Below are 19065 nucleotides of genomic sequence, written 5' to 3'. Positions count from 1 at the left end.
GGATGGTGGAGGATGCGGTTAGTTCAGGGAAGTGAAATTAACTCCGTGTGGCCAGCATAGAGGAATTTGAGTTTAGCTGCAGCAAGAACCTGGAGAGGTAGGCAGGAGCTACATCCTGAAAAGCATTATTTGTCATACTCAGGAAGATGATTATCCTGAATGCTTTTATAAGAGAACCTTTAAAACCAAATGCATCTTTTTAAAAATTATACTTCCTTAGTTAAAGGCAATACACCTTCAATGTAGAATTTTTACAAAGTGCAGAAATGTGCAAAGAAAGTCATTCTTAATTCAATCACCTGGAGATAATTATTTTAAACATCTTGATACGTTTTTTCAGCCTTTCTGTGCATATTAACATGAATGCATATTGAAAAGAAAACATAATAAGGCTCATACTACATATATTTATTGCTTTGTAACTTGCCTTTTCATAAACACTTCATGATCAATCACTTGCCTTATAAAAAATGATTTTCGAAGAGCTACACAGTATTCTATTATATAGAGGTATCACAGGTTATTTAATTAATTCCTTATTGTTGAGCGTTTAAATTGTTTTAGGTCTTTTTGCTATTGTAAATAACACCTTGATGAACAGTTTTGTACACTATACATATACATAATATATCTAATTTTTACATATATACATATATCTAATTTTTATACCTATTTACATACTTAAATGTAAAAATGGAATGATCATATCAAAGCTATGAATACTTTTAAGATTTTTGATGCAGGTTAATCTATGAAAAGTTATATGAAGTTACACTCCCATTAGTCCTATCTTAGAACGTCTACTTCTCAACTCTTTCATCCACACTGGATGTTCTTATCCTTTTAAAAATATTTACATCTTACTTTCTTCATTTGATTTTCTTTAACTACTAATGAGTTTGAACTTTTTTCATGTGTTTATTGGCCATTTGTGTTTCCTTTTCTGTGTGTGTGAAATTCCCTATTCACCTTTGCTCATTTTAATCTTCAGTCATCAGCTTGACTTTTCACACTGTTTATGGTGTTTTTTGACTTTCACAAAATTTAAATTTTTGGTAGCCAAATCTACCAATCTTTTCTTTTATGGTTTTATCCTTTGCTTTTTTGCTTTAGAATGTTCCTCCCTTGAACGCTACCAGCCACTTCCGATTTGACGCTTCCAGATTCAGATAGATTTTTACTCAAACTATTAAAATTAAAAAAAAAAAAAACGAGGAAAGTCCCTCCCATTCTGAGACCAAGTTTTTTTAAGAAGCATTTCTTCCAGCTCCTTTATAGTTATTACTTTGGGATTTCATTTTGACAGCGCAAGATAGCGTTCTAATCCTCCCTCCCACCCCAATAAAGTGCAGCTAATCATTTATCAGAACACAATTTATTGAATTAATCCATCCACTGATTCGGACGCTACCCTTAGCATAATCGCTCCTATCCTCGTCTTGGGATTTCAGCTACTGAGAGTTACACGAAAGAAGGCATGTGGGAGAGAGAATAAGCACCGAAGAAACGGACAGCGTTAGCAAAGGTGTGAACATTTGCAACAGGCAGAGAGAGAAAAGGAGAAGAGTTGTGCCTGTCAACATTACAGTGATTGCTATAGCTTTTTAGTTTGGTAGTGGATTAAAGGAATATATAATATTCAAGAGACTTGCTCATTAAAATATCTAAATAAAAAATTTAAAGAGCAGGAAAAAGAAAACAGGGCGATCTAATGCCACAACCACCTCACGAGCCAACGGTCACACGGACTACTGTCCCTTAAACGGCACTCAGGTATGAGGTTTGAGAGAGGAAGTTCAGATTCAGGTCTTGAGTCTTCGAGGATATTTCGCTTAGAAAAAACGAAACTTTCTTTTAAAACGTGGTGCACGTCAATAGCGCAGTAACCACTAAACAAACAGCATTCCCCTCGCATTTTCACATTAACATCAGCCTGAGCAGCTAAGGCAATTGCTCTTGGGAGAAATAACCGATTGTTCCTGAATTCTGAGCCCCCCATTCCTCTTTTTTCCTTTTTGCAATGGACCGTTAAGCATGGGAACAGGAGGCTGCAGACGTTAGGCCGCAACAGAATTATTTTTACCCTAACGGTGGTTTTCGCAAGTGGGAAAGATACAAAAGGGAGAAGTGCAGGTTACATCACACAACTTGCAGGGGTCTCCCCGGGCCCGGCGCGAGGGTTCCACGGCCGCCGCGAACCAGCGGGTTGCCGGGAGGAGGCGCGCGCCGCCTGGAAACGCCCCTCCGTCGCCCCTGCAGGGACCAGCCGCCGTGACGTAAAGGGGCGGGGCGGAGGCGCGGTCAAGGGCGGCGGGGGTTAATTGCCGGAAAAGGAACCTCTGGCCGGGGTCCGGGATTGCCCGCCGGCGCTGCGGGGCTGGAGGGAGTGCGGCGTGTGCGCCCGGCGGGCCATGGCTCCGGGCGCGGGCGCTCCGGGGTAGCACGGGCGAGGCTGCGCGGCCCCACGCGCCTCCCTCACCGACCCTGGTGGTGGCCCGGCCCGGCCCCGGCAGCTATGGGGCTCCTTCGGCTGCTGGTCCTGGCTCTGCTGGCGTCGCAGCCGGAGGTGGTTGGGGGAGCCGAGACCGTCGGGAACTCCAGCGAGGGTAAGGTCGGGGGCGCCTCACTTCTGCAACCCAAAGTTGCTTTTGCATTTCTTGCAAGATCTAAATCCATCCTGGAGTCTGTCCACTTAGCAGAGGAGGTGGTGAGTTCAGAACCGGCAGGAATGGATCAGTGTCCGTTCCTGCAGAAGGAAACTCCCATTGCTAAGGAGGCCTTATTGTCAATTCCTAATTTAGGCTGGGCAAATGGGAAGAGATAAGTAACTCTCTTCTTCAGACACATTATTATCTCCCTTAGGGAGCAGCCATGTTTGTAGGTTTAATTTAACACACTAAAGCACGTCTTTGCTCCCGAGTGGCATAGCTGAGCCTCTGGAGAGCGAGGCTTGGTAGGATCTGAGGGCTTTATAATTGATGGCCCTCCAGGCTGCACAGGGTTCTTAGATTCCAAAATCTAGATGGCTTTCAAATTATTTATGCTCTGCAGAGTTTGAGAGGAAAAGTGAACCCAGAATGGGACTTTAGATCGTAGATCATGTGCTTGGTGAATGGGTTTTAGCAGTAGTTCCTGGTTTGTTAATATGAACTGTAAAAAGCACTAATTGTGCCAAGCTGATAGTCATGTGCTTTTCTGTGAGGTTAAGTGCATTCTCAGTTTTGAACTTAACAGACTAGTTGCAGTTCTGGAGCAATATTTTCTGAATAATATAATTGTGTTCCTAAATGCTTATCTTTGAAAAGCTCTCCTGCAAACTGAATCCTAGAATCTTTGCACAGGACTTAAGGCCAAAGCTGAAAAGGACAGTTATATTTTTGCAGAAAAAATAGCCTTGTTTATCATAGGGCAGTAACATTCACTGCGTGCAGTATGTGCCAGGTGCTTTTCATGGCAATGTAATTTAATCCTCAAACCCTGTGAGATAATTATTGTCCTCATTTGGTGGAGGATGAAGCTGAGGCCCTAGACGACGCTCATTACACAAGTGAACAGCTAACAGGGGCACAGGCGGCATTTGAACCCACATATGTCTGGCTGTAAATTTCATGATCCTTCCACTCAACCAAGCTACCCTCCAATAAGAGGTGCTGTACACCTCATTCTTCTGTGAATTCTCATTCCTCAAAATAGCCTTATGAGGGAGGTAGAAGAGATGACTATCTCCATTTTAACACGTGAAGTATTTTTTTTAATTGAGGTCATACTGGCTTATAACATTGTATAAATTTCAGGCGTACGTTATCATATTTCAGTTTCTGCATCGTGTTCATCACCAATAGTCTGGTTTTTTACCCATCACCATACACACGTGTCCCTTTACCCCTTTTGCCCTCCTCCTGCCCTCTTACCCTGTGGTAACCACTAATCTGTTCTCCTTATCCATGTGTTTATCTTCCACATGTAAGTGAAATCATACAGTGTCTGTCTTTCTCTGTCTGGCTTATTTCACTTACCATAATACCCTCAAGGTCCATCCTTGTTGCAGGTTGCGTGATTTTGTCCTTTTTTATGGCTGAGTAGTATTCCATTACTTAAATATATATATATATATATATATACACACACACACACACATATATATTCACACCACATCTTTATCCAGTCATCAGTTGATGGGCACTTGGGTTGCTTCCATGTCTTAGCTATTGTGAATAGTGCTGCAGTGAACATAGGGATGCAAAAATCTCTTTGAATTGTTGATTTCCTGTTCTTTGGACAAATACCCAGAAGTAGGATAGCTGGATCATATGATATTTCTATTTTTAATCTTTTGAGAAATCTCCATCCTGTTTTCCATAGTGGCTGCGGTATTTGAGAGATTGCATTTGCAGATCCAGACGAGCCCCTGAGTCAGAAGGGATGTGATCCAGATCTTTTCATTTTTAGTTCTGTGCTTTAATATTTAATAATATCTAGAATCTTTTATGCAAAAGTTGAGAAATCTGAGTAATAATTTGAGAAATTAGTATTTTTCAGGCTCTATTTCTTGCCTCTTTTCTGTGATTGCAGCTCTGATATTTCCTCAACCATGTTATCCTTTTTGCCTTGCATTAGTATTGTCGTTCTGCGAAGGAGAGGGACAATATGTGGGGACTTAACTGCTGAGTGATAATAAAAGCCGATAGTTTCCACATCTATCAGTTAAGAAAGACTTAGTTCAAGACTTGCGTGATCCTCCTGGAAAATGGCTGGGTTTCTGTTTGAGGATTCTGATAACTATACAAATTGGAGACATTGAGCAACTGCTGTAATTTAGGAGGATGTACCCATCTTTAACTTGCACAACTTGAATAATGGCTTGAAAGCTGAATGAACCTTTGAAGGCGTCAGGTTGAGTTCCTAGCAAGTCTAAGGAAGGTGCTCTCTGTGACCAACAGTGACAGGAGATAAATCCTACATTTAAACAGTTTTCCCTTCTCTTGGAGTCCCAGTTCTCTGCTACCCTAACATCTTTCATTATTGTTTCAGATTCATATCCAGTAACTCACATAGAATTACACAGTAATTGGAGTTGGGCAGAATGTCATTTGAGCCTTCTGGTGTCTGTGTTGTGCTTTAAGTAAGGTAGCAGGCCACTTGTGTAGTTAGTCGCAAGTGATCTCTTTCAAAATTGTGTGAAAGGTAGTACGTACATTTTTGTGTTTCCTTTCAGCTTTTAGGGCTAATGAAAATTCATGAGAAGATACAATGAGAAATTGGGGGGGGGCAGTTGAATGCCAACCAGCTCAAGTAGCTGAACTGTGTTTGCTTTTAATATTCTATCTGAAGAGCATTGTGAAGACACTAAGCTTTCACAGATCTCGCCTAGAATTTGGTTGTTGCGTCAAGGCAAAGCACAAACAGTGGAGGTCCATTTTAGTAAAATAGTAAAAAGGAAGAGTTGGAAAATTTTAGAGTTGCAAGTTTAGGATCTGATTGGGAAAGAATAGGAAAATATTGGGATTGAGCAGTTCTTTTCAGAATGGAATTCTTGGAAAGAAACAGTGACTCTGGGTAGGAATGGAGGAAGGGTATGAAAAATAGAAAAGAATCCCCTGCTAAGGGTCAGATGGCAAAAAATACTTTTGGCAGATGATTGCTTTTTAGAGGAGAGCTCCATCATTAAGTGCTCTGTCTCCATGTTAGCTGTTTGATCTTAATATCATTTGATGTGCTGTTTCCCTCCCACTCCCAGAGTCATAAGATCTAATTATGCCTCATAAAATGTTTCTAATGAATCCTTTCCATAGAGCTTAAAGGTGAACTTGAGCTGTTCTTCAGGATATATTTTGGATACATGTCTCCTTTGCCATGTCTGTTTTTATGAGCAGAAGTTAAGTGCAGTTTCTGCTAGGCTGTGCTGTTAAAGTTGTCTTGACTTTCAGTGTTTCTCCTTGTCACTCTATGGAAGTCTCTTTCTCAACCTGATGCTTATGGTGGATGTGATGGGCATTTACACATGTTGGTCCTCTTCGTCCCACTAGTTTATCTGTAGGACCATATTGAATGCCTGACTTTTTTTTTTTTTAATAAGGAGATGAGCCTCTGAAACACTGGAAAGCTAATGGGTGTTAATAATGATACTTTATTGTGTGGCACTGGACAGCTTAAAATCTTTTTTCCTATTATTTGATACTTTTAGCAAGTGATGTATGTGGCTCAGTGATCTGTGTTTCACCATGAGGAAACTAAGGCACAAAGGAAAGAAAATACTTTCCTGAGGTCATAAAATTCAACCATCACTCACCAAACATTTACTGTGTGCCAACTAGGTGACTTGTGCTATACTTATCAGCAGAACGTCAAATATGACAGAGCCGTGCACAGGCAGAAGTCAGACCACAACTGGTTTGGTTAATATGCAATCTTCTATAAAGATTGTGAAATGGCTGTTGGACTGCCAAGGTAACACTGTGAGAGGATTTTCACACAGAAGTCAGGTTAAAGATAAGTAGGAAAAAATATATTTATCCTTTCCTAATTCATCAAACATTGTGTTAGCAGTTCTCAGACGTGCCTGAACATTAAAATCACCTGGAGAACTTGAGAAAAGGCATATTGGTGACAAGACAGCTAGAAATTGAAATTTAAAAGAAAAAATAAAGTAGCATCGAGAAACATAAAATGTTTAGGGATAATTATAATGGGATATATAAAGACCTCTACAGAGAAAACTATACAATGTTCTTGAGATAAATTGAGAAACTAGAGTTTCATAAATTACAAAAGTCATAATTCATAAATTCATAATTCATAATATTAGAAAATTTTACATTATAAAGATATTTGTCCCTAAATTAATGTATTCTTTGCCATCCCAGTCAAAATCCCAGCAGGGTTTTTTGTGGAACTTGACAAGCTGCTTTCTAAAATTTATATGGAAATGAAAAAGGGCCAAAAATAATCAAGATAGTCTTGAAGAGGAAGAACAAATTTGGGGCAGAAATTAAGACAGCGTAATATTGGTCTTAGGGTAGACCTGTAGACCGGTGGAACACAGTTGAGAGTCCAGAAACAAACCCACACATATGGTCATTTGATTTATGTGAAAGGTGGAATTGCAAAATAGTAGGGAAATGGTAATTTCAGTAAAAGTTGCAATGTCAACTGGGTATACATATGGAAAAATGAACCTTAACCCCCTGCCTCATACCATACATAAAAATCAATTTCAGGTTGATTTTAGACTTAAATGTGAAAGCTAAAACAAAACTCTAGAAGTTAACATGGGGAACGTATCTTCATGATCTTAGAATATGTAGGCAAAGATTTCTATAAAATGACACAAAAAAGACTAATCATAAAGGGAAAACTTGATAAGTTGGACTACATTAATATTAAAACTCAAGGTAATCTAAAGGTAACGAGAAACTGAAAAGGCAAGCTACAGGAATGGGAGATCTTCGCAATAGTTATCTGACAGAACACTCCTATCAAGGATGTATAAAGAACTCCTAAAATTCAGTGGGCAAAAGACTTGAACAGACCCTTTCACAAAGAGGATATCCAAATAGCCAATAAGCAAAAGAAAATGTTCTGAACATCATTAATCATTAGGGAAATACAAATTAAAATCACAGTGAGCTACCACTGTGTACCCAGCAGAGAAACTGAGGGTACCAGGTGTTGGTGAGACTGTTGAGCAACTGGAATACTTTCCAGCAAGTTGATAGGGGGGTAAATTGGCAAAACCATGAGGGATAACTGTTTGGCAGTATCTACTAAAGCTGAACATAAGTATACCCTATTACCTGGTAATTCTACTCTTAGGTTCTACCCAATAGAAATATGTACATATGTGTACCAAACGACATGTACAAAAAAAGTTTGGAGTTGTTCAGAATAACTAGAAATAATCCAAATATTCGTTAACAGAAGACTAGATAAATTGTGGTATATTCCTTTCATGAAATGTACAACAATGAAAAATGAATAAATTATGGTTACTATGGCAGCGGGGATGAATCTCACAAATACAGTGTTGATTTTTAAAAAGCTAGACACAAAATAATTCATGCTGTCTGATTCCATTTAATAAAATTTCGAAACCAGGCAGAGCCCATCTATGGTGTTAGAATTTGGGATCATAGTTACCTCTAGGGAGGTGAAAAGAGATGCTGATTCGAAGGAGCCACAGGAAGACCTCTAAGATGCTAGAATGCTGTTTCTTGACCGGGCGGTGTAAACTTGGTGCACTTCTCTGTATGCATGTTGTTTTTTTTTAAATTAATATATCAATTTATTTAAAGATTTTACTACTGCTGACTTAGATTGGATTTTCCAGTCTTTGTCATTATACATGACACTGCAGTGAACATCTTTGTGTGTGTGTGTGTGTGTGTGTGTGTGTGTGTGAGGAAGATTGGCCCTGAGCTAACATCTGTGTCAGTCTTCCTCCATTTTATATATGGGATGCTGCCTCAGCATGGCTTGATGAGCAGTGTGTAGGTCTGTGCCTGGGATCTGAACCCACAAACCCTGGGCTGCTGAAACAGAGTGCATGAACTTAATCACTGTGCTACTGGGCCAGCCCTGTGCAGTGGACATCTTTTATATAAAAATCTTTTGTATGCATGTTATTTTAATAAATATTTGTTCTTTAACTGATACTTGAACCCTAATCCCAGGGACTTTGATTTAAATGGTCTGGAGAGGGGCCCAGACAGCAATATTTTTTAAAAAGCACCTCCGGATGGTTGTAATGCATAGCCACGTGGATAACCATTGTTTAGAATTTCTTTCTAATAATGACACCTCAGGAGCACTATAGAAAATGTGAGAAGTAAGGAAATGTATAAAGAAAAGAAAAAATCATTTTAAAATATACCCCCAGAAGTACCTGTTTTTGATACCTCTGTTTATTTTGTCAAGTGACCAGTTTTTAAAATAATGTCTACAGCGTCTCTCTCTCTTATTGTCTGGCTTCTTCCTGGTTCTTGCTGCAGGCATTTGCTTTGGGAAGGAAGGTTAGCGAGGCATCATCTTCCTGTAGCTTTCAGGAAATCCAGGAGGTAACAGATGAAAGTTGTAACTGTTTTCTGAAACACCAGGTGTTCTTGAGGAAGAAGTTAGAAGCAAAGACTATCATTTAATGTTTTGGTCCTAAAATCATTACATACTCTCACATGGGCTGTTTGTTTTCATTCCTGATTTTCTTAATGAGAACAGACTGTTTAAGATCAAAGGCGATCTGTTACACTGTTACACTTTTCAAGTAGGTTTATTGCTTGATATAGATGTGCCTTCTAGAATAATCTTTCACAAAAACAGAACCATTTTATTTCCTATTTCTTATTCGTGCTGGAATGGTAAGGGCTTATATGTTCATCAACAGGGGACTGATTGAATAATTATGGTTACATACACAGAATGGAATATTATATAGTTTTTAAAATGGTAAAGCTAGAATATCTACGTTGATGTGAAAAGATATCTAAGATCTATTAAATAGGCTATACCAAACATACTTGTATCCTTCTTTTTCCATCTACATAGAAATACTCATGCTGATATCTGCCTAAATCCTGAAAGATATATACCAAACTGTTAGTAATGATTATTTCTGCACAGTATACTTGCTGGAGGAATTAACTTTCTCTATTTTTCTAACCTTTCTTTAGTAAGGAATATAATCTGAAAAAAAATTGCCATTTTAAGCAAAAAACAAAACAAACGACAGAAGTGTTGGGAGAGTGTCATCTTTTTGTCTGGGAAGGGTGTGTCCCTTTTTTATAAGTTTCATGTGAAGAGTTGAAATAGAGCCAGTGTTTTGAGCGCCATCAACGATGGAGAGTTTTTCCAAATTGTGCAGTTTCTTTCTGATAAGAACACCTCACTATCACTAAAGAAATTTGATAAACAGTGAAATGTGTAAAGAAAAGAAAAATCACTTAAAATCTATTCCCAGGAATATGTACTTTTAATACCCTACTTATTTTAAGTTACCAGTTGTTTAATAATGTATTTCAGTTTCTATGGTCCTGTCTTTCCCTACTGTCTTAAAGCCCTGAAAGTTTTGGTTCTCCAAGTATTTCTGAGTTGGGATTTATCTTCACCCCTGTGTGATAGGTTAAGGGAAGGCTAAGAAAAGATTACCAGCAAGACTTCATTAGTTGATAGCTTCAGTCACTTCCAGGGCTTTTAAAGTTTCTGGGTAGTGTTTTGATTCAAAGTTCGTGTCATGGGAAATAGACATAAAGATTAGTAAAACAATTTCTAAGATATATTTAAGGGCAAATTTAAGTGATAATTACAGAAGTCTTGGATAACTTTTATGAATCTCCTTGTCCCAGTGTTGGTCACAATCCAGTAGGCAGAGCGACTGGTCCTTAAGTACTTAATAAATGTTTGTCAAATAGAGAAAATGGGTGTGAGGGCTGAAGAAAACAGAAAAATTGAGAATGTAACTAGACAAGACAGGATGGTAAATAAGCTGAGTGCTCTGGACAGTTACGGGATGGAAATCCTTAATTTCTAGGAAAAGAAAGTGATAGTGTTCTTAGTTTTACAGACTAGAATTTGTGGATATTTTTAAGACTTGGAAGATGGAGGACAAGTGAGACCAAAATTAAGGCAATAAATGAAATGTTTTTAGTGCCCTTTACTGAGATCCACTGAATTTTATGTATAATTTGGTTTTCTAATAAAATAATCATGATGATGGGAAGGTCTGAGAAATATAAAAACTGTTTTTCTTATATCTCTGTTAAAAAAACCCCAAAAAACTCCCCACATTTTCTGACTTCCCTACCCAGATTCTATTAGCCACTCCCTCATATTTTAGCTCTTTTCTGGCTTGAGTTTTATTTCACATAAAAGGTAAGCTGTTTTTCTGGTTATATAAATAGAAGGAAATATACCATCTTCATTTATCATTGTTACAGTTATTAAAATGTTCTCTGGACTTTTAGAAATTAAGTCATAACCACGAGTAACCTTTTTTCTATGAATTAAAATACATTAAGTTATGAACGTAATATAATAGCATTGTGGAGTTTGGGGAAAATTAATAGAGAGTAACCTTTATTCTAGTCCTAACATTATTTGTATGTTCTGTTTGGCTTTCTTTCTTAGTTAGCCATTCTTGATAGTTTTTTGGGTTTTTTTAAATCGTCCAGATGGAATACTTGTGTTAAAAAAAAGAAAGTGTTGAAAATTAGCCTTCTTGGGAAAATTAGCCTTGTGTAGCTTACATAAGCATGAGTTATGAAGTTATTTAGTGTCTGGAGTGTTTTATTTTACCACCCACTGACTCTAATTTCCTTCTAAAATAAAACGTGATAATTCCACAAAAGTTCTCTGGTGAATTATAATCTTTACCTCATCAACTCCTTTTCATTTATATTAAATTTAAATCTTTTTTTTTCTATTTTTAGGTTTGAACCTCCAAGACTGCTTACATAATGCTTGGGAGCTCTTAAGCTATTTATGCAGAGACATACTGACTATAGGGTAGGGGGTGAGATGGGGAATCCAGGACCACACAGAAGTAAAAGCAGCCTTTTTAGTGGATTATTGGAGAATTAGGTTGGAAGAAGAAAACTGGTATGCAGCTGGGAGAAAGGCACACAGAGAACCATGGGCAGAGTGAGTGAGTCAAACACAGCCAAGCTAATGGAGGCAAGAAGACAGATGGGAAAGACCTAGATGAAGTGCTGGAAAAATCTTCTTATGACTGATCTTTTTTGTGGACCCTGAACTTGATCCTTAAACATCTCTTTTTTCCAAAATGCCTGTGGTTCACTACTGTGTGTGAAGTACCTGGTGTGGGCACTCAGCAGACATTTTTGCCAATGTTGATGGCACCTTCCTTTGCAAGCTAGCTAATACAGTCCCATTTAACAGATGAAGAAGTGGAGGTTTAAGAGAATTAAGTAACTTGGCTGAGATCAAACAGCTAGTAAATGGCGCGATAAAATTGAAGCCACCTGTGTCTCTCCAGGCTGGACTGACTGCAGAATTCACTAGATCGTACTGTTCTTTAATATCAATGCATTCACGATTGCTGGTAGCTCCCCAGAGTTGTTAATCCTTAAATTCAAGGACTCTGTTCCTTTTGGACTTGTTATTGCTGCTCCCAGATGGGGAAATCTTCTGGCCTCTGGGAGCCGAGCACCTTGAGAGTCAGCAGCACTTCAAGTATTGTTCGCATCTTTTGAAATACCTTTTCTCCATTTTAGGTCTGGGTTCCACCACTTGCTAGTTGAGTCACCCTGAGTGGGGCGCTTCACCTCTTTAAGCTTAATTGTCCTCATCAGTGAAACGGGGACAGTAATAATAATATTTATCTCAGTGAGTTTTTCTGAGGATTAAGTTAATAGTATGTGTTCATTTATGTATGCGATTTCTACAAACTGCTATTAGAAGTACAAATGTTACAATGAAATGTGTCTGCCATTGTAGGTCTTCTTGAATTTTCTATGGGGACATTTAGATACTTCGAGCTCAACAGGCCCTTTCCAGAGGAAGCTATTTTACGTCATATTTCCAGCAATGTGACTTTTCTTATTTTCCAAATACACTCCCAGTATCAGAATACAACAATTTCTTTTTCTAAGGTAAGTACAAAGAAGTATTTCCATAAAAACTGTTCCCATATTTGGGGGTCTTGTATTTAGTATAAATATTAGAATTTGATGTCTCTTGATGTTTGACTTCATGTCTTACATTAAAAATCAAGATTGGGGCCTGTCAGGTTAGTGATGGAGAGTGGCTAGGCGGTGAGTATCTCAGGCCTTTCTGGAGTCTGGTGACACCTGACTGAAAGAGATGACATGTGACTGGTGATAGAGGGCTGAGCATTCAGGGAGGGTGACCGGGTACCGAGTGTCTCTGCAGTTAAATTTTCCTCATGATTTCCCACCTTTTTTTCCTACTCTACTGGGTCCTTAATGGGTTTTACCCAAGAATACATTTTAATAGTTTTCCATTGTTGTTCCAGCCATTTAAGTGTTGAAGTTTACTAAAATCCCCACACAGTCAACTTTATTCTTCAGAGTCTCATGGAAACAAAAGAATCCTAACATTCTGTTCATCCAGCCCAGGGCTATGCCTCCAGCAGCAGTTAGGACCCTACAGAGATCTTCACTAAAACCCTTAACCTCAGCCTCAGCTTTGGGAAGTTTTTCAGATACTCTGGGTTAGTTTAAGCTATTAAGGACCTGCTGTTTATGTTAAACTTTTACAAGTCTGTTTATATTTAGCCAGTATGACCCTTTGGACTAATAAATGAATTTAACTCTATGAAGTTGTACTTTTTATTTGTCCTAATCCTATCTTAGAATATTCTGGAATTTGCTAAACAAAGCTGTCTAAATCCAGTTCTTATATATATATATATGTATAAATATATATATGTAAGTCTATATATATTTTTTTTGGGGGGGGTATTTTTTTTTTTTTTTTTTTTTTGGTGAGGAAGATTGGCCCTGAACTAACATCCATTGCCAATCTTCTTCTTTTTGCTTGAGGAAGATTGTCCCTACACAAACATCTGTGTCAGTCTTCCTCTATTTTGTATATGGGACACTGCCACAGCATGGTTTGATGAATGCTGTGTAGGTCCGCGTCCAGGATCCGAACCTGCAAACCTCGGGCTCCCAAATTGGAGCATGCAAACCTAACCACTACACCACCAGGCTGGCCCCCCAATTCTTATATATTTTATAGGCATTGGTCATAATATCTTTCAAACTAAGTATTTTGTATTTTTTTTATTCCTACCTTCCTGTCCCTAGCATGAAGGTTTTGAAATTATGTGTGGGTGCGAGTGTGGATGTGTGGTAGTTTAATAGACTAGAAGTAGAAGAGTTCAACCAAAGAAAAGAGAAAGGAATCAATTCTGTTAGTTGAAGAGACAACAGTGCCTTTGACCCGTATATTGATTTTTGCCCGAGTTCTTTGCAGCCAGTGCAGAAATCAAAGCATGTTAAATTTTATAACTTGGTTAGAGGGAAGAAACATGCCAGTTCCTCAAAGGAAGCCAAGTTTTTTCTGGCACTAAATTCAAAAGGAATCTTCCTATTCAGGCCCTTACCTAGGAGACATAGGAAAATGGCACATAGACGATTTCCTTCTTAATAGCATCGCAGCAAAGACAACATTTGAAGGAAGAGAAACGATGGGGAAAAAAGGCATTTATATTTATTGCATGCGTATGATGTGCTAGACCAGTGGTGCTTAAGCTCCTGGGGACATCTGCTGAAATCTCTGGACTCTCTGTCTGGCAAAATGGATGCATATATTCGTATAATTTCGTAGGAACCTCTGGACACTCAATGGGCCTCTTCGGCCCCTGGTTAGAAACCCCTGTGTTTGGTTTTCCAGGGAGTTAATTTACTTCTTATGACAGCTCAACACAGTACTTCCAATGCCCATTTTACATCTGAGGAAGCGGAGCTTGGATAAAGGGATGTCAGCATAGCTAATGTGACAGAAGTGGTCTGGATGAACAGCATCTTGGGCCTCAGTTTTCACGTGGAAAGGATCTTAGTTATCCTTAATTATAGTAATGGTTCTTTCTTGGACTGCCTTTGGTTCTCACTGTATTTATGGGAAGATGGCAACCAGAACTGCACACAGCTCTAGAAATGAGTGGCCTGTGTGAAGAGAACTGCTTCTGTCCCCTGTGCCCAACCTGAGGCACTGTGGCACTTTGGATTTTTGGGGTCATCATGGCACTTGGTTCTTTGAAGCTGTCGACTCTCTATTTGTTCATTAGTATTTGGGTCGTTCTCCCTTATGCTTGTCAAAGTGAAACCCAACTGGCACTTTTTTCTTCTCATTTCCTTAGTTTGAAGAAAACACTCTGGATCTGTTACTTTTTAACTTTGCATTTTATTATCCAAAAAGCATTCCAAGCAGGTAGGGGTGGGGGATGGTAGAGTGGAGAAAGGTCAGGAAGGGTCAGAGAGAAACGCAGAGTGGGTGATATGTGTGTTCACCATCTGGTTGTGCTGATGGTTTCACAGGGGTCTACATATGTCAAAACTTCTCTAACAGTGCGCTTTACGCGTGGTTTATAATGTGTCAACTCCAGCGGTTAAGTGTGCACGTTGCACTTCGGCGGCCCTGGGTTCGCCGGGTCAAATCCCGGGTGCAGACATGGCACTGCTTGGCAAACCATGCTGTGGCAGGCGTCCCACATATAAAGTAGAGGAAGATGGGCTTGGATGTTAGCTCAGGACCAGTCTTACTCAGCAAAAAGAGGAGGATTGGCAGATGTTAGCTCAGGGCTAGTCTTCCTCAAAAAAAACACAAACTTTGCAAAAACTGAACTCCTTGGGAGCAGGGCTCATGTTTTTCTCTTGGTAGTCTTAGTATTTGAAGTAATAAACCTTAATTTGGGGAGAATTGAAAAGCTTAGGAATTTCCCTGTGCATCTGACGTTCCTGATCAAAGATCATATATTTTAAATAGTTCTGTGTGTGTGTGGGCACCTGCACATGGAGGTGAAAAGAATTCTTTAATTATCTAAGGAATGTCTGGGTTTTTTGCTATTTGTTTTGAGAAGATTTGGAATAGGGTGTGCATACTAGAGCAACTCTGCAGTAAATATTTTGCTCAACTCCCTATTCATGATGACTCTTTTCCTACTGCAGACTCCCTTGCCCAATACTTCGGGAACAGGCACTGACAAAGGGCTGGTTTTCATTCTTAGACCAGAGCAGAGTATGTGCACTTGGTACTTGGAGACCTTAGATGCTGAACCTGTGCAAAATGTGGCCATCCCACTCTCCTACTCAGGAAGAGGTAACCTTTCTGTCTTGGGCACCCTGTTACTCTCCAGAATGTGGGACTTGTTTATGAAAATTTAGGGAAAACTATAATCCTATTGAAAGTGTATTACAAGTACAATTTATTGCATCAGAAAAGTTTTACTAGCAAGGGAGCCAGAGATTTAGCATGATGATTAAATAGCCCAGTTAGGGAGTAGAAAAATAGTTTATTCATTTGAAAAACACTTAAGGAGTCCTTGGAGAAGCAGTAACAGAGAGGCAAGACTTAGTCCTTAACATTTTAGTTGGTTATTCTAGGCAGAGGAGGCAGTAAGCTTCCCATCATGGAGGCATGGGAAAAGAATGGAGTGTTTGGAGTAGTGGATGTGGGTGGAACCAGAGTGTGAAATACCTCGTATACAATTTGAGGTTTGCATTCTATCCTGAGGTTGGTTCTGAGGAAGCGTAGAGTTTTTAAGCAGAGGAATGATGTGATGCATTTCATCTCTTACAAAGGTAACTCTAGAAGCAGTGTGGAGAGTGGATGGGAGAGGGCATGGCAGAGTCAGGACTCAGCACGCAATGGAGGGCTCAAAGTGAGAAGTGAGGATCTGAACAGAGGCCACGAGAGGAGAGATAGAGAAGAGGGGCTGGAGTCGAGATATTTGGAGGGTAGAATTGGTAAGACGTAATGACTACTAGTTCTGGATTATAAGAGAGGGGAGAATAGGCTTCCCATTTGGACAGCTGGAAGATAGTGATACAAAATAGGCGTGGAGATGGGGTGTTGTAACGCTGGCTGGTTGGGGGTTTGGGGTGGAGTAGATGGTGACTTCAGTTTGGGTCACAGTGAATCTGAGACCCTTGTAGGACACCTGGATGGAAATGCACAGTAGGCAGTTTAAAATAAGGGCCTGGAGTAGAGAGGTAAGGTTAGCTATCGGACTAAATAGCTGTTACTAAAAGCAACGAAGTGAGTGAGATTATTCAGACATGTGTTTATAGATTTATGGGGGAAAATAACAGCAGATACTGTCCTAGTGCTCCCCACATTCCAGGCACTGTTTCTGGGGGATGCTAACTGCTGAGGGATAAGCATAAGAGTAAGGAGTGGTCGGGGAGGTCAGAGAAGAGCCTGGAGGTTCTGCCTAAGAAGGAGTGGTGAAAGACACTGCAGAGAGGTCAGGAGAAGGGACTGAAAGTGTCCATGTGATGGCGCAATTAGGAGTCAGTGGTGGCCTTTAATGAGAGTCATTTTAGAGACGCAATAGGGATGAAAACTGGATTACGGTGATTGAGGTGTGAAGATAAAGTGAGAACGTTTAGACTACCCTTCAAGTTTGGTGGTGAGGGGAAGGAGAGGGAGCGATAGCTAGTAAAGGAGGTAGAATCCAAGAAGGGACTGGAGTTGAGGAAAGAAAACATTATCTGTGGCAAAAGGGTAATTACTTGATTAAAAAAACCATAGACTTCAAGCTTCCATCAAGGACAGCGTACAAAGAAAAATTACGAACAGTGGAGCTTCAGTTACAATACGTATCATTTTCTCAGGTGTGGTAAATATTTGTAAAGGCAGCAAAAGAGTATGGAAGAAGAGCACAGAATTTTGAGGAAGATTCTACATGATTTTGAAATATACATGTGCACCGGGTATCTCCATTCCAAATCTGGCAAGGGGAGACCAAACCGCTAGAATTCCAACAATTTATGGAAACTAAGACCCAACTGTGGGAATGATTTGATGAGTGTATGAAATTGAGATCTTATAAATCTTTAAATTGGTTTACCTTGTTCTGTCTTATCTCAGCCTGTCCACTTGAGTCCACCATATGTAGCTCTTCATATGGAGTTGAACTAATGTTAAGTGACTTCTTTAAGTTTTGCCATGCTTAAAAGTCACTAATAGGATTCCTAATAAAAGAGGAGCTGTTTTAGCCACATTATTAATGTAAATTAAATACCCCAAATTTATTTTGTGTTTAGTTAAAACACCCAAATGCTATTCTCGTACATGGTCTTGGGTTTCTTGAGGTCTTTTATTTTTACTCTTTTATATATACACAAAGACTCTTCCAGCAGTGAAGATGACACCATCTTTCTCCCTGTTGAAAGAAGCATGTGAAAAGTGGACACCCCTTCCTCTATCACCCAGAGAGTTCCTTTTCTCTTTGGCAGCGTTTTTTTCCTCTGTCCCTGGGTTCTTAAGCTCTTTTGTGGGGTCATGGACCCCAAATATCTAATAAAAACTTCTCTCCCTAGGGGCATACACAAGTTCAGCGTTTGGCATACAATTTTAGGGTGTTCATGGAGCCCCTGAAACCCATTCTTGGACCCCAGCTTAAGAATCTCCCTCTCTCTTGTGATCTTGTCACTCTGTAGCAGAGGCTGGCAAACTACAGCCTATGAGCGGAATCCAGCTCGCTGCCTGTTTTGTGTGTGGTCTCATTGGAACACAGCCATGCCCATCTGCTTACCTATTGTCTAAGGCTGCTTTCCTGCCACGCGGGCGGGGTGGAGTAGTTGCCACAGACACCTTCAGTCCTGCAAGGCCTAAAATATTCACCATCTGGCCCTTTGCAGAAAGGGTTTGCTGACCCCTGTTCAGGAGCCTTTAACCTCAGTGAACTTTAGTCTCTTTAACCTCAGTTCTGTATTTATTTAACTTCTGTATGGGAAGTTCTTGTAAGAATAGAGTTCTGTTTTTCTGGGTATGATTTAAATCTATAAGAATTGTCTGTCGAGTAACTTCTTTATGTTTCATCCAGATCCTATCCCTGGAGGCTGTAATTTGGAGTTTGATTTAGACATTGATCCTAATATTTACTTGGAGTATAATTTCTTTGAAACAACTATCAAATTTGCCCCAGCAAACCTAGGCTACGCGAGGTATGTCAACCTCCTATCTCCTAAAACTGCTTTTTTTTAGGACGTGCATGACTGCTATTGTGTGAACTCTCTCAAAATCCATAGTTCTTCTTAGTAAAATTGAGTGGCTTATTTTTTTTTGGAATGGAAGTAATTTAAACATTGTTACTAATAGTCGAGCTGTCATTTACAGTTAATATTGTCCTCCTGCATTCTTATAAAGAGCCAGATGTTGAGTTTTTGTTATGAACTTAGAAATACCTCTTAGCTTCTGGAGTTTTAAATATAGAAAACATTCTGGAGCCATGAAGCACCGTTTTATTTTTGTAAAGATTTTATTATTTGAATTAAGACTCTGCCTTAGTTTCTACTTTAATAGTAATGATAACTAACATTTAAGCAACATTTGAATGCCCACGTATGCATTATCCACCGTGTGGAC

The 19065-nt window shown here is 39.4% G+C and overlaps 1 protein-coding gene across 1 annotated transcript in view; it reads left to right on the top strand.

The window, feature by feature from the left end:
• The first annotated feature begins 2243 nt into the window (after window positions 1-2243).
• Window positions 2244-19065, top strand: part of TM7SF3 (transmembrane 7 superfamily member 3) — a 34553-nt gene continuing 17731 nt past the window's right edge. The window contains exons 1-4 of the mRNA XM_014846865.3: window positions 2244-2606; window positions 12445-12599; window positions 15642-15792; window positions 18524-18644. Coding sequence (XP_014702351.2) covers window positions 2516-2606; window positions 12445-12599; window positions 15642-15792; window positions 18524-18644 — 518 coding nt within the window. The 5' untranslated portion in view covers window positions 2244-2515. The remainder of the gene's footprint in view (window positions 2607-12444; window positions 12600-15641; window positions 15793-18523; window positions 18645-19065) is intronic.

The sequence above is a fragment of the Equus asinus genome, chromosome 22 (assembly GCF_041296235.1).
Source record: "Equus asinus isolate D_3611 breed Donkey chromosome 22, EquAss-T2T_v2, whole genome shotgun sequence".
Lineage (NCBI taxonomy): Eukaryota > Metazoa > Chordata > Mammalia > Perissodactyla > Equidae > Equus > Equus asinus.
This window is presented reverse-complemented; position numbering and strand designations above follow the sequence as displayed.